At 39.9% G+C, this 14,575-nt stretch overlaps 1 protein-coding gene across 1 annotated transcript in view; it reads right to left on the minus strand.

The window, feature by feature from the left end:
* Positions 1-2,855: 2,855 nt before the first annotated feature.
* The window catches only part of LOC139210875 (kinesin-like protein KIF20B), a 52,799-nt gene continuing 41,079 nt past the window's right edge, over positions 2,856-14,575 (minus strand). The window contains exons 31-36 of the mRNA XM_070841066.1: positions 14,520-14,558; positions 9,202-9,204; positions 6,542-6,616; positions 5,849-5,966; positions 3,438-3,595; positions 2,856-2,988 (exon numbers count right to left, since the gene is read on the minus strand). Of these exons, the coding sequence (XP_070697167.1) occupies positions 2,908-2,988; positions 3,438-3,595; positions 5,849-5,966; positions 6,542-6,616; positions 9,202-9,204; positions 14,520-14,558 (474 nt within the window). The 3' untranslated portion in view covers positions 2,856-2,907. The remainder of the gene's footprint in view (positions 2,989-3,437; positions 3,596-5,848; positions 5,967-6,541; positions 6,617-9,201; positions 9,205-14,519; positions 14,559-14,575) is intronic.

Below are 14,575 nucleotides of genomic sequence, written 5' to 3' on the forward strand. Positions count from 1 at the left end.
ACGCTGTGATTAAGTTTGTTTGGGATGCCTACCAGGATTGCATTGCAGCAGTCAATATGTGATGGGACCGAAGTCATGGCAGCAGTAGACCAGCAACTCCTGTGCTCTTCGAGGTAAAATTACTGCTTTTGTCAATGGAGTCTGGTGGCCGATAAAAAGAGTGATATAAAGGCTGTTTCTACTTAAACAAAAAGGATCTTATAGGTCTATCTCTGCAGGGATCCTTTTTCCATAGTATTGTCAGACAATCTGAGCCTGTCAGTGGCACAAATAAGCATTTTTAATGGATGTACTTCAGGTGCATTTTATACCTACCTAAAATACAGAAAAATTAGGGCCCATGTTGAAAAATACAGAAGTTACCCTTTAACTGTGCGAAGCGTAGCCTGTGTAAAAGAAGTGGACGTAGCTTCCAGGTCTGAAAAGTGCTGCCAATGAAGACGACCTGCTTTCTTTCTATTGGCCAGAAGGGGGAGACTCCACTGGCTTCCACACTGTGTGGAAGTCTGAGAAAATGAGCCTATTTCTCACATTTCTCTAATGAGTTTATGGTCTCAGTCACTAACTTCAAGTCTTCTTCAACACGGCTTGATGTTCGTTTTGTAAATTATGGTCCCATTTATAGTAAAATTGACGATAATGCAGGCCATGCTTTAGACTACTTTGTGACTAACCACTCAGAGGCAGGTCATGCCTGAACCTAACCAATCAGAGGTAAGGGAAAAAGAAAAACATGCATCACTTCTGGCTCCAAGATCAAGATGGTGACAGCTGTTAAACCAAGATTGCGATTTTTAAAGTGTTCAACTTGATGAAAACAAATTCTGGTTTTAGAGAGTATAGAGAGTTCAGTGCTATTGAGGAGTAGCTCAGCTTTACCACTGGTGAATTTTGGGTGGTTGTGTGACAAGCACAGAAGGCACCAGAGAGGACAGTAGACGTGGGCTTAGTGGACACATGTATGACCAGCAGAACAGCTGAAATGGATACCACAGTGCTAAAAGATGTTCTCTGAAGCCTGAGTCTCAGAATACAAAGTTGTGTACTCGTCTGTGATTGCATTCGTGATGCAGATGATGGATTCATTGCCTGTTTTTGTACACTGTGTGTCATTAGTGTTGACAGCAAGCTCTCGGACTGGCAGAAACCTACAGAGTCCGGCGTGCTTTAGATGTAAAAAAAAAAATAAAATGCTTTTAACATCTGATTGTGGGACTTGAATCAGTTCATCAACCAAAAATAAGACAAGGCAGATGTAAAGGAACAAATTTAAAAGGTAAGGTAAACCATAATGCACTTACAGATCATGGGCAGACTGCTGCTAATCATTTTAAATGTGAATTATTCTGACAATCATGATATAAAAAGGTCATCAATGGTACTTAAGTACAACATTCTCAGTGCCTTTAGTGACTAAAGCACTAAAAAAAAAAAAACCCAAAGCAAAACAACAGATCTCCATATCCAAGAAGCAAATGTTCTGGACTTTTAATTGATAAATGAATTGGTAAATGGCTGATACAACCTATAGAACGTAGGTATGAAAAGGAGAATGAAAATGATATTATGACTGAAGAGTATGTAATAGGTTTTTTTTTCAAAAAGAGGTTGAAAATAAAGAAAAGTGCACAATTTCAGGAAATAGACATTAGGAATGAAACAACAAACAAAATGTTACTGTACAGAAGAAAAATACTCAGCGGTCCTTCATGTAGAACAGAATATAGTGACCTAAAGAGAGCTCAACGTTCACCAGTCTTGAAGAAAAACCTGGAACTAATCCAAGACTGCATGACTGTGTCCACAGGAGAACCATTAAGACGTTTATTGTGCATTATCTGTCGGTCATATTTTGTTCCTTCGCTTAAATTTGTTCAAGGAAAGAGATAAAGTGCAGAAGAGTTTAGTGAGTGTATCTGCTATGAATTATGTGAGAAAAAAAGTTGCTCAGAACAACATAAGGCATTTTTATACTCCGTTAGCAGCTTTGGAAATACCACAAAATAAATGAGTAAGTTGGCGGTTCACTAGAGGATGAAAAAATATGTTGTGTTGTGTCAACCTTCAAACAGGTTAACAATGGAAGTCTGAGCTGTTGTAGCTTACTCATAGGAAGCAGAATAAACAAACAATATAACACAGACACTACCGACCAAACTCCAGCACAGCCCAGAATTTTCAATAAAAAACATTGCACGTCAAAGTAAAGAAAAAACAGTTGGCACCTCTTGTCTATAAAGTGAACTGAACATACAAATAGAGTGCTTACGAGTAAATAAAGTATATGCAGTGACTGTGGAGTCATTTGATGGCAAATGTGGATAAAATAGCATCATTCAAAGAGAGGGAGAGAAAAGCAGGGGAAAAAAGCGAAAAATCAATATCTTTTAACAGCCAAAAGTTGATTGAATTTTATATTAGTTGCTCGCTTGCATCGAGTTGGATGACAAGACTGACACCACTCATGGCAGCATTATGGGGGAGACTGCTAATTTGGCTCCGACGCTGCATAGAAACACTTGGCATATAGATAAACTGTCACTGGGCAAAAAAAAAAAAAATAGCATTAAGCTGCAGCTCCATACTGAGCACACAGAAATAAGTGGCATTCATATTCTCATCTAACACATGGTAGAAAAGCAAATGAGCGTACTTTTACTGTTACTTTCCTCTTTCCTTGTCACCATCTTGTATATTAGTGTCTTTACTCTTCTCTAAAAATCTATTTGAAAAGTTAAATATTGAGAATTTCAAATTAAATATGATTACTAGAGGACATGTTTCTATGTTTTGGCACTTTCCAGCCACCATGACATAGAAAAAAAAAATTTTCTGTGCTTGTAAGCAGCTTTATGCTTCCTTCATTTGTTTAGCATTTTGTGGTGCACAGTACTGTATGACAGCTAATTATTTAGCTGTCCTGGCGCGAAGGCGTCTCTTAATGATCTGGTGGTCGCTCTCTTTCTCCTCTGGCTCTCTGCTGATGATCTAAAAGAAGCAAAGGAGGAACTCATTGTTAAAAACTGTGTATAATAAACTGTGGATTTGTAATTAGAGGGTCAGGCGCCAAATTGGGTCCAAGTGGTGTATCAGTAAGCATTTCGATATGCAAAACTAAAGCTAATAAGACTTATGAGCAGTCAGAGCAGGGTAATAGGTTTGTGTGTTTTTGGAGACATTCTTTACTAAACCTGTTCGAGGCTTTGTATCATTGGCAGTTTCAGTGCGAATACAATACTATTTCCATACCATACATGTTAAATGTTAGTGAAACCACTCAAATATCAAATGGTGTAACATTTTGATTTAAAATAGCCAATAAAAATACTGAGCTTGATATCCAGCTGTCAGGTTAGCGTGTGTGCTGTGATAACTGCAGTTATGTAGGTATAATGAGCTCATGTACTGTATATTATCACAGTGTGTGCAAGACTTACTGGGTGTGAGGGCATGTCCATAGGGGAGGAGATTTCAGGCCTGTAGAGTTTCTTTTTGTTCTTCTTGGCTCTCAGACTGAGGGATGAAGAGGAGGAGGAGGAGGCGGCTGCTGAGTCTGCATCACCCCGGCCGCTCACCAGACTCATCATCTTCTTGGCTGCAGAGACGGAGACAGTTTTAGACAAGAGGAACTTGCTGAATAGATACTTCAGACAGATCTTTAAATTCACTGTTTAACTTTATGCTGGTGAACCATTTGATGTGTATCAATTCTACTATGAATCAATCATTCAGCAGTACATTTATGAGTATAATTACTGTAAATGAATAAGACCATCACTGAAAACCATTATAAAGCCAACAATGTCGTTAATGTTATTTACTGTCCATACTTAGAAAAAAAAAAAAGACAGTACAGCAAAGAAAGGAGGGGAATCAGGATGAGATATGGAGGAGGGTAAAGGAAAGGATACGAGTGATGACAGGACTGAGAAAAACATTCGAGGGAGAGAATGAATGAGCGTGAGTGAGATTAACAAAGACAGAGAGTGGGGTGTTGGAGGAAGTAAAAAAAAAAAAAAAAAAAAAGAGTGAAGGTGATGGCGGCAGACGCCAGCACTCTTGCATCAGAGCCCTGAGGCGACAATTAATTGACGGAGTGAAACTGCCGGTCCGTGGGGATAAAACGTAGAGATGGCTCCGGTTGATTCCAATATGTTCCCTGTCTTAACTTTCTCCTCTAAGCCATCATTAGTGTCCCAAACATGTTGGCCTTGCCCGGTTCCTCAGTCAAATCTGTGTTATCCTTCGCCAAATGACTCCAGCAGGAACTCTGAGGTTTGTCCCTCTGTGTCCTACATTGTGTTTTAGTACGCGACTGTGAAACTTAAAAATTCTAAAAAACCATCTGGACCATGTGTTTGCCCCCTGGACTCCATCAGTATGAAATGGGGAGGACATACTGTATATGCAAGCAAGCTTTGGTGGGTATATGAGTGTGTGTGTGGGTAGATTAAAAGCCCCCAAGGCTACTAACCTTGGCGTTATTTTTGATCATGTTTGGAATATTGCATCAGTAGAGCAATTTCTATGAAGGGCAGATACAGATAGACTGGTTCAGACTTTCATCATTAACAGGCTTCGTTACTTCAGTGCTCACATTTGTATTTCTCCCCCCCCCCCCAAGATGCCTTTAGATAAATTGTAGATCATTTAAAATGCAGCAGCTCATCTGCTTACCAAGATTAGAAGGGCGGCATGCATTACACTTGCTTTAATGTCACTTTATTGGTCTCCTGTTAACTTTAAAAGACTTTTTGGTCTTGTTATTGCCCCTAAAAAGTTGTTAGTGCCTGGCAAGTATATTTAAATGATGTTGTTATGGTCAACAAATCTCATGAAAAGACCAAAACCAGCAAGATATTAGTCCATCTCTCAATACTTTGTGAAATTACTTTCCTACCCCGTCTGTGGCACTCAAACCACAAGGCCCAAGCCAAGTGGTTACTATTTAAGTAGTAAATCTTAAAAAACGCTTCATAAATATGAAGTTTCATCTTCAAAAAGGGTTCAAAGGGTAATTTCCTAAAACAGCTGGCCACTGTGGGTTTACATAAACATCATTCAAGTAGGACGAAACTGTGCATTCGATTGGGATTATTTCAGTGACGAATTACACATTCAGTGCTCTAGGGATTATTTGGGGCAGCAGCATTGTGTATGTGGGACTGAGCCAATATAAACTGGGGTCTGTGTGTTCACAGTAATGAAGGGACATGCTCTATGGCACAGAAGAAAAAGATATTATCAAGCTTTGGGTACACAGACAACAGTGGTTTGCAAGATCATTGTTTGTTTCTGTATTTTCATGGGATTTGTTGAGGAGAAAAAAAAACAGAATATCAGCAAACTTTTCTTTGGGAAGACACTTTTTAGAAAAAAAAAAAAAAGTCCCCTCAAAATCAAGACAGTGACCTTTTAGTCAGGCATCTAGAAGGCTGCGTCAGGCAGAACAACTCAACAGTGCCTTCGGCTGTCTGACCTAAGTGACATCGACAGGTGGTGTGACAAAAAGTTGAAGATGTGTAAGAGTTTGCCTGGAAAATGAATAAAGTCACAAAAGAGAATTGCACAACAGGACCTGTAGAAGTCAGTATTGATCAATATGTTAAAATTCAAGTTTTTTTGAAGAAGTCATTATTATTGGATTTTGGTTTGGCTTTTTTTTTTTTTTTTTTAAATCTTGGCGTTTAACGTCCTATTCAGCTGTAGGTTTTTCCATTTGATTTTTTTTTACTATTGGCTTTTAATTTGGGCTCTACAAATTAAGATCACTCTTATATTTCCATATTTTATGTACAAAATATGAACACACATACCTTAGTATATAGTCACACACTGACACACTAACCTTTAGAGCCGAGCAGTGTGGGGGAGCTCTGCAGGAACTCTCCGATCTTCTGCAGCGCTCCTTCCTTTCTGCTGCGGATGCTGCTCTGGGAGTCATGGCGACCAGCTGGAGAGGAGATCTGATTACAGACAACAGTGAACTGTGGTTAGTCTGTCAGCATGTACAATGCAGATTTAGATGAAGAAAAAAAAACATTTTCAGTACAGAATACTATAGTTCAGTAGTCAAGTAACCAGATTATTATTGACTGACTGATGAAACAAAAAATGAGATGAATTAAACTTCTTTCTGTCCCCTGTAAATATCTATTAGACTAGAAAACTATCACATGGTTCAGCTTAACTACTATTCTGTACATAGTATAGTTGGGTCTGCGTGCAGTTTTAAAAAGCAGAGGACAAATATGTGCTCACCATAGTAAAACGCAACCACATATCTAAGCAATTAAGATGGCAAATTAGAACCACCGCCAAACCTATGAAAACTGAATATTTCATACAAATCAAATGTGACATTCTAATGTAAGAAATGATCATTTCAGGTTTGCAGTGACCTACTCTATGATGAATGATGAATGAGTATTCCCCAAATGTAGGTTTTGCTACGTTGAGGTGTTAACCATGAATTATTTATGTGAATACATGCATACGACGCATCAGATCAGATGTGTCAGAGTTTGTGTCTGGTGGTCACCTCCTCCTTGTGTGGGGTCAGCTTTGGCGTCAGTCTGGTGCGCGTGTTTCTGCTGTTCTCTGCCTCCACCGCTTCCTATAAACACAAACAGGAGGGAAACGCACAAGCACATACAAAATGAAGACACACACACACAAATTCACCAAGTGTTAAAGCGCTGAGTGTGTAGTGAGTCATCTGTACCAGATGATTAGTAAGAGGCCGACAAGCAGAGGTTATAAAGAGGTGAGGAGCCAAAAACAACCACAAAATGTTTTATAATGACAGAACGGTTTGGACGAGATGGGGCCAGTCACTAATACAAGGCAGACATCAGGAGAAGCATTCAGACACTTTGTGCACAGGCCTCAGCGGAGAGTAAATTCCACTTTTACCATTTTACCAGCTGGAATTATCTTCAAGGAGCGAAAACAAGCTCCAATTTAGGGTTATTTACCTGCCAGAGAGGCCTCAAGAGTTGACAGGCTCAACTGCTAGCAGTCAAAACATATAGTCTGGTGGTCTCAGAAACACTGAATTAATATTTACTTTTCACTTTTGAGTGAGATTCTGATGTCAGTGACAAACACGAGTGTCAACCACGTGTAGAAAACCTTTCATTAAGATGAAACAATGCAAACAAAGAAAACAAATGTGGTGTTTTCTTCAGTTCCTGGCTGATACAATTTTGGAGGGAAGCCTGCCGAGCTAACCAGTCTGCCTGCAGGTATTTTTCATCAAGTGAAGCATCTGACATTTTTCCCCCTGGTCTGCTGCCTGAGAGGTGGTGAGTTGAATGACATGATGGCGATGGCGTATGAGTAAGTGAGGAGAATGACCGCAGAAAAATTATAAATCTGGACCTTTGCAGTTTTCACCTGACTTGAATGAATTTTTGAATGAATTCAAGTTTTAATCAGTGAAACCTTCAGTTCACAGGCTAAAATTTTTTCCTTTTTAAATTTTTCCTTTAAAAATCTATAATAGTGTCAAGATAAGACATTCATTTATTAATCCCATGACAGGAAAATAGCCTTACATACTGAATCTGTTCAACAGAAATGATCAAATTTTCCCAAATGTGGTTGAATTCAAGCATTCAAAACATTCAGTGCTTCATTAGAAACTGGCCTCCATGTTGCTTGAGGCACTAACATGGGGCCCTCTCAGGTTAACAGTGGGAGTCACTAGTAACCAAGACCACAGGGGAATGGACCATCCCAAAATACAGTGTTGTACAAGTGGTGGCAGAAATATACATGCAATCATTTAAAAAAAACTAGATAGACTTAATGAATCCAAGAGACACACACGTGCTGTTTGTCAGTATTTTCCTGCATCAGTTTAAGTCCAACGAATCCCTGGACATATTTTGGGACTGAAGCAAATCAAGCAATTCTGACTCACAACTAGCCGTTAGGGACGAGGCTGACCTGAGAGGGTGGCAGGGGAGTGGGCATGGTGGTTGCCATAAACATGCTCCACTTTGCAGAAAAGCAGAAAAAAAAGGTCAAAACACATGGAATCATCAGTGACTCAGCGGACGTTTTTAAAAATAATCAGAGGAAGGACGGAAGAAAGGAACAGGGAGAGAGAGAAAAGTACGGAAGAAGAGATGACAGAAAAAAAACAAGTATATATAGTGGGGCAAAAAAGTATTTAGTCAGCCACCAATTGTGCAAGTTCTCCCACTTAAAAAGATGAGAGAGGCCTGTAATTTTCATCATAGGTACACTTCAACTATGAGAGACAGAATGGGGGGAAAGAATCCAGGAAATCACATTGTAGGATTTTTAATGAATTAATTGGTAAATTCCTCGGTAGAATAAGCATTTGGTCACCTACAAACAAGCAAGATTTCTGGCTCTCACAGACCTGTAACTTCTTCTTTAAGAGGCTCCTCTGTCCTCCACTCGTTACCTGTATTAATGGCACCTGTTTGAACTCGTTATCAGTATAAAAGACACCAGTCCACAACCTCAAACAGTCACACTCCAAACTCCACTATGGCCAGGACCAAAGAGCTGTCAAAGGACACCAGAAACAAAATTGTAGACCTGCACCAGGCTGGGAAGACTGAATCTGCAATAGGTAAGCAGCTTGGTGTGAAGAAATCAACTGTGGAAGCAATTATTAGAAAATGGAAGACATACAAGACCACTGATAATCTCCCTCCATCTGGGGCTCCACGCAAGATCTCACCCCGTGGGGTCAAAATGATCACAAGAACGGTGAGCAAAAATCCCAGAACCACACGGGGGGACCTAGTGAATGACCTGCAGAGAGCTGGGACCAAAGTAACAAAGGCTACCATCAGTAACACACTACGCCGCCAGGGACTCAAATCCTGCAGTGCCAGACGTGTCCCCCTGCTTAAGCCAGTACATGTCCAGGCCCGTCTGAAGTTTATTAGAGAGCATTTGGATGATCCAGAAGAGGATTGGGAGAATGTCATATGGTCAGATGAAACCAAAATAGAACTTATTAGTAAAAACTCAACAACTCGTGTTTGGAAGAGAAAGAATGCTGAGTTTCATCCAAAGAACACCATACCTACTGTGAAGCATGGGGGTGGAAACATCATGCTGTGGGGCTGTTTTTCTGCAAAGGGACCAGGACGACTGATCCGTGTAAAGGAAAGAATGAATGGGGCCATATATCGTGAGATTTTGAGTGAAAACCTCCTTCCACCAGCAAGGGCATTGAAGATGAAACGTGGCTGGGTCTTTCAGCATGACAATGATCCCAAACACACCGCCCGGGCAACGAAGGAGTGGCTTCGTAAGAAGCATTTCAAGGTCCTGGAGTGGCCTAGCCAGTCTCCAGATCTCAACCTCATAGAAAATCTTTGGAGGGAGTTGAAAGTCCGTGTTGCCCAGCGACAGCCCCAAAACATCACTGCTCTAGAGGAGATCTGCATGGAGGAATGGACCAAAATACCAGCAACAGTGTGTGAAAACCTTGTGAAGACTTACAGAAAACGTTTGACCTCTGTCATTGCCAACAAAGGGTATATAACAAAGTATTGAGATGAACTTTTGTTATTGACCAAATACTTATTTTCCACCATAATTTGCAAATAAATTCTTTAAAATCAGACAATGTGTTTTTCTGGATTTTTTTTTTCTCATTTTGTCTCTCATAGTTGAGGTATACCTATGATGAAAATTACAGGCCTCTCTCATCTTTTTAAGTGGGAGAACGTGCACTGTAATGGAACAGGGGGTGGGGGTGGGTGTGTGTGTGTGTGACAGAGTGAGGAAGAAAGAGCGAGTAAGAAGTGGACAGATACAGATGAATAGTGACAGTGATAACCCATAATTAGCGAGTGTGGAAAAAGTAAACAAAAGGAAACCTGTGAGAGAGAGAGAGACAGAGAGATTAGATGATAGAGGGAGCGTGTGGAGAAAGTAAATGAGTCATGAGATAATGTGAATCAAGACTAGGGACAAAGAAAGATGCAGAGAAGATATGAGAGGCAGAGATGTGCTGCAAACAGATGGTTTCTCTGTAGATTTTGAAGAATAACAGATTCTGATTCCCCAGTGTTTTATTTAACAAAATCCCCATATCAGAACACTTATAATTTTTAAGTTTAATAAAACACAAGTAGTGTGACTAAAATCGAGTATGTGTACATGTCGAGTATTTTGGTCAGGTAGCTTGTTCAAAATGAGCTGTCAACTGCTATGTCTCAGATACATATTTAATTAACATTTAGGTAAATAAATGGATTGGACTCTGATCAGAGCCAAACAAAAAAGCATGATCGGGATATCCCTAATATCTCTGGCATTTCCTCTACTGCAGTTTTTTGCCGTTTATTGGCTAATGCTTACACTGAAACAAATAAATCTGCAGTAGGTGCACCAATATTTGGCATTTACAAAATAAATGTCAAACAGCACCAAGACATATATATTTGTGGCCAAATGTACAAAATAGCAAAAAAGGCAAAAGTTAATCCCCCATGCATATTCTATATGCATTTTGAATCAATTTTATCTTGGAATAACTTTGATGACTGAGTCAACTAAAAATACTCCCTAACAGGCTGTGAACAGAGAGAAAAAAATAAAGACGACAAATACTGTTGGAAAATGTCAGCGCTATACCGTACAGTATATTAGTCTGTATGACAGATCGCCTCCACGATGCACAGTTATTCTACCTCTAACAAAAAAAGATCAGAAAAAAGATTTTCTGGAACAGCAGCGTGGCCTTGCCTTTTAAAGAAAAGCTACACCGTTATCAATAAATCATTAGGAACTCATCTGCTGAACACACAGACATGGCTGGCTGACAGAGACAAGGCGTCTTGAGAAATGGAAAGGAGAATGGAGAGCTGGAGGAATGACTAAAAGAGGGTAAAGGACAAAAGGACAAGAAGAGAGAAAGGAAAATGAGATAGCAAAATGGAGGAAGACAGAAGAGAAAACAATTGTGTGCAAAGAGTGAAAGGTGAAGCAGTTTATTTGCTCGTGTGCATTCGCGATGTGCCAGTTTGCATGTTCCAGCCCGCCAACACTCCATTACCTTGGAGTAAAACTGAATGTTGCAGGAGTCCGGATGGCAGATGAAATCAGCTGCTGTATCACTGCTGGGTCACTGCCTACAGATGTCAAACCCACCCGATAAGAACCCACTTTACCATGCAACTCCCTGCCAGGGTGTCACATGGATGAAATACGACCACATAATTTAAAAGGTGGTAATTACTTTGAAATTATTCCATTGATTTTGAAAATATAATTACTTCGAACAAGTGGCAAGATTATTGGAAGCATCTACTTTGCATTTAACAATGGAAACAGCAAGATCGACTTGTCATGTAAGAGGTAGCGAGGTTTGAAAAGCAATCCTCACTTGGGATTGTTACAGAATTAATAAGAAATTGAAAAGACAAATACAGATTGCATGAAGCTTGAGTGAGAAAAAAGGATAAAAATATTAAATACAGATAAAAAAAGGAGCTTATGCTAACATAACTGTTGATGCTGACACATCAATGATAACACAGACAGATATTGACCCGCCAGTGCATCAGGTTCAACAAACAGGTAAACAGGCTCTAAACCTAACACTGACATTTGCTCACCTCTACCACATGATGAAAGTAATCATGAAAAGATCAGCAATGTCTGGACTTAGCTTGGCTTTAAGAGGATGTCAGGCATTGTGCAGAATGTGTCTTGCTACTGTAGCTGCAACACGAGGCAACGTGATACACATCTCTTCGAGCAAAAAAAGCATCACAAGGCTGTGATTTTGCATGGCTAAAAACCCGAAGGCCAGTGTGTCAAGAAGACCACCGACCAAGATCACAGACAGTCATGTTCGAGGGCATAACTCCTTCTGAACGAGATTCAAAAAGGATGTGTTAATGTGTTCACTGTATCCAATGTTGTGTTTGTCAGACCACAGAATTATTTACAGCTTGTCTATAGTGGATAATACAGAAGATAGGGAACTTAAAAAAAAAATTGCATTAAGAATTGCAATCACAATATTTGGAGTTTTTTTTTGTTTTGTTTTTTCTTTTACACAATGAATTCCAATGTTTAAAATGATGTTGAATACACAATACTGTAATGGAAACAATTTATATTTGTTAAGGAAATTTCTTTCAATTTCAATAAAGTGCAGTAGTACAGGGGACAGAGATGTAACTCCAGTAGCAACTCCACACTCAGCTGGGAGCAGTGTGGGACTGTAGCGATACACACAACCCAGTAATAATGATTTTACACTTCGACCCCGAGTTAAGTGTCCTTGAACAAGGAACTGAATCCCAGCGAATTTCCAGGGGCGCTGCCCTGTGGCTCAACCTCTACTCTGACATCCCTGTACGGGCGAGGAACAGGCTACAGCCAGACTACACTCCCCCAAAGACGTCAAGGGTCTGTGGCAACAACAGCAACAAAACAGGCCAAAGCTTTCTGAACACTCTAGTCAACATTAATCACTTCTGGTTCTTCACACGCGGTTTTTAATGTCATGGTTTCAGTCCACATAATATTTTATTCACTATCCACCTACATTAAACCACATTAAATATAACCCAACATTTGTATTGACACTCCCGGGGTCCCACCCATGTTGCAGCTTTAAACAGTACCACAAGATAATACCACATTAGCATCATGGAAGAAATTTGTTTGAGGGGGAATACTGGAGGGAATCTGTGACATTGCCATCTAATGTAATGTGGATGTCTTCAGGCATTAGTTACATTTTGCTCTGCATGGGAATGGGTATATTAATGGAACGCTCCAACAAGTAGCCCATGTAAATATCCTCATTGGTGTGATGCCTTACTCTGGCTGCATAATCAGATTATCTGCAAGTAAATGCAGCTCCTTTCTCCCTACTGTAAAGCATGGGACAGACAGCAAGACTGGTACACTATCCGTTTTAAAATCCTCAATGATGCAGGGAAGGTTGGATGAATGAGTGCAGTTTTCTGCATCATATTCTAACTGTTACTCGTTCATTCAAATTTCTACCATTGGCCAGGGGGCAGTGAAGAAACCAGAGGTGAAAAAAAGTTACAGGACAACAACTATCAGCTATCTCTTCAGCGAAAGAAGATTTCCCCATTACTTTCTCCAAGATTTGTGAGGAAAATTAGAGATCCAGGCCGGCACCCTTCTGAGGCCTGTACGACAAAGCAGTATTTGGGGTTGGCAAGTTGACTTCAGGTTTAACCCTGGGTTTTCAGAGTTACAAAGGTGAGCACTTCTTAGCTGCGTACATCACCACAGTAGCTTATGCTGCACACCTAACTTGCGCAGGAGCAGGTTATGTTCGGAATAATGGGTCGTGCATAAAAGCACCGCAGATGAACCAATCAATTCTCTTAGAAAATGGCATCACGATTTGTGGGACATTGTGGAGCTTGGCGTGCGGATCACTGGAGGGTCTATGAGGAGGGCAAGCGTGTTCAGAGACTGACAACACCCTTTGGCTTTCCCTTTTTTTAGTAGGACATATAGATTCTTGTTATCTGTGTCAGTTTCTTGAGCCATATCTTGCGAGGACGAGACGTTGGAGTCGTGTGCTTACAGTCCTGCTGAAGGGCTAGAGGACATCACATGTTCAACTGATCAAATCTAAACAGAGTGTTTTTCACACATTTATTTATTTATTTATTTATTCAAGATGGAGCAGGAGAAAAGAGAGGATGGTCTTTATTCATCGTTTGAGGGTCTCTACACACTTGAAAATGTAGTTAGAGTGAAATGTAAATATCAGGTTTATTGGTGTCTTCTAGCACTTTGAGATTTTAGCACTTTGAGATTTGCTAATGTTAAGTGCACTACAAATAAAACGCATTATTATTATTATTATATTGATGAGGCAGTGATATTATAAGCCTATTAACTTACACATTCACATAGTCGATTTTTTCGTCGGCTGTCCTGCAACAGTGCTGCTTTTAGTCTGGATTATGTGTTTAACTTCTTCCTATTTGTCCAACATTATAGATTGCCATCTGTTTGTAACGTATGTCACTCTGCTGCCTGTGAACTTGTCCATGTTTGTGATTGATCATATGCTGCAAACACTGCCCCATTTATGTGAAACTGCCTCATGGCTAGAATGGCAAAAACCTGGACTGACTTACCGAATTGTTAACCACCGTCTTATGACCACCAACCAGCATGACTATGTTAGGTATAGTAAAGCAAGGTAACAAAAAGGTATACTGGGCATGTTGAACTTGCTTCGTAGTACAGGCCTGTGGTCAGAAGCACTCTCTGCTAATGTTTACACTTTTGATGCTGCCATACTGGTAATTGCTGTATAAAATTTTACTTCACCAAATGCTGTAACATGATGAATTAGCAAATCGGTCCAGAGGTGAGAACTATACTAATGTGGTAAATGACAGGGAAGACTGATGATGATGTGATATGGACAATGTTTGTTGTCTGTTTGTGAATTTGTAAGGATGAAGACATGATGCTGTTTAGTGAAAGAAAAAAAAAAAAAGTACCTGTGTGGTTCGTCGCTTACTCCTCCTGAAAATATGAGACTTCAGAAAAGAAAAGA

The sequence above is a fragment of the Pempheris klunzingeri genome, chromosome 12, assembly GCF_042242105.1.
Source record: "Pempheris klunzingeri isolate RE-2024b chromosome 12, fPemKlu1.hap1, whole genome shotgun sequence".
In the NCBI taxonomy this organism is placed as follows: Eukaryota; Metazoa; Chordata; class Actinopteri; order Acropomatiformes; family Pempheridae; genus Pempheris; species Pempheris klunzingeri.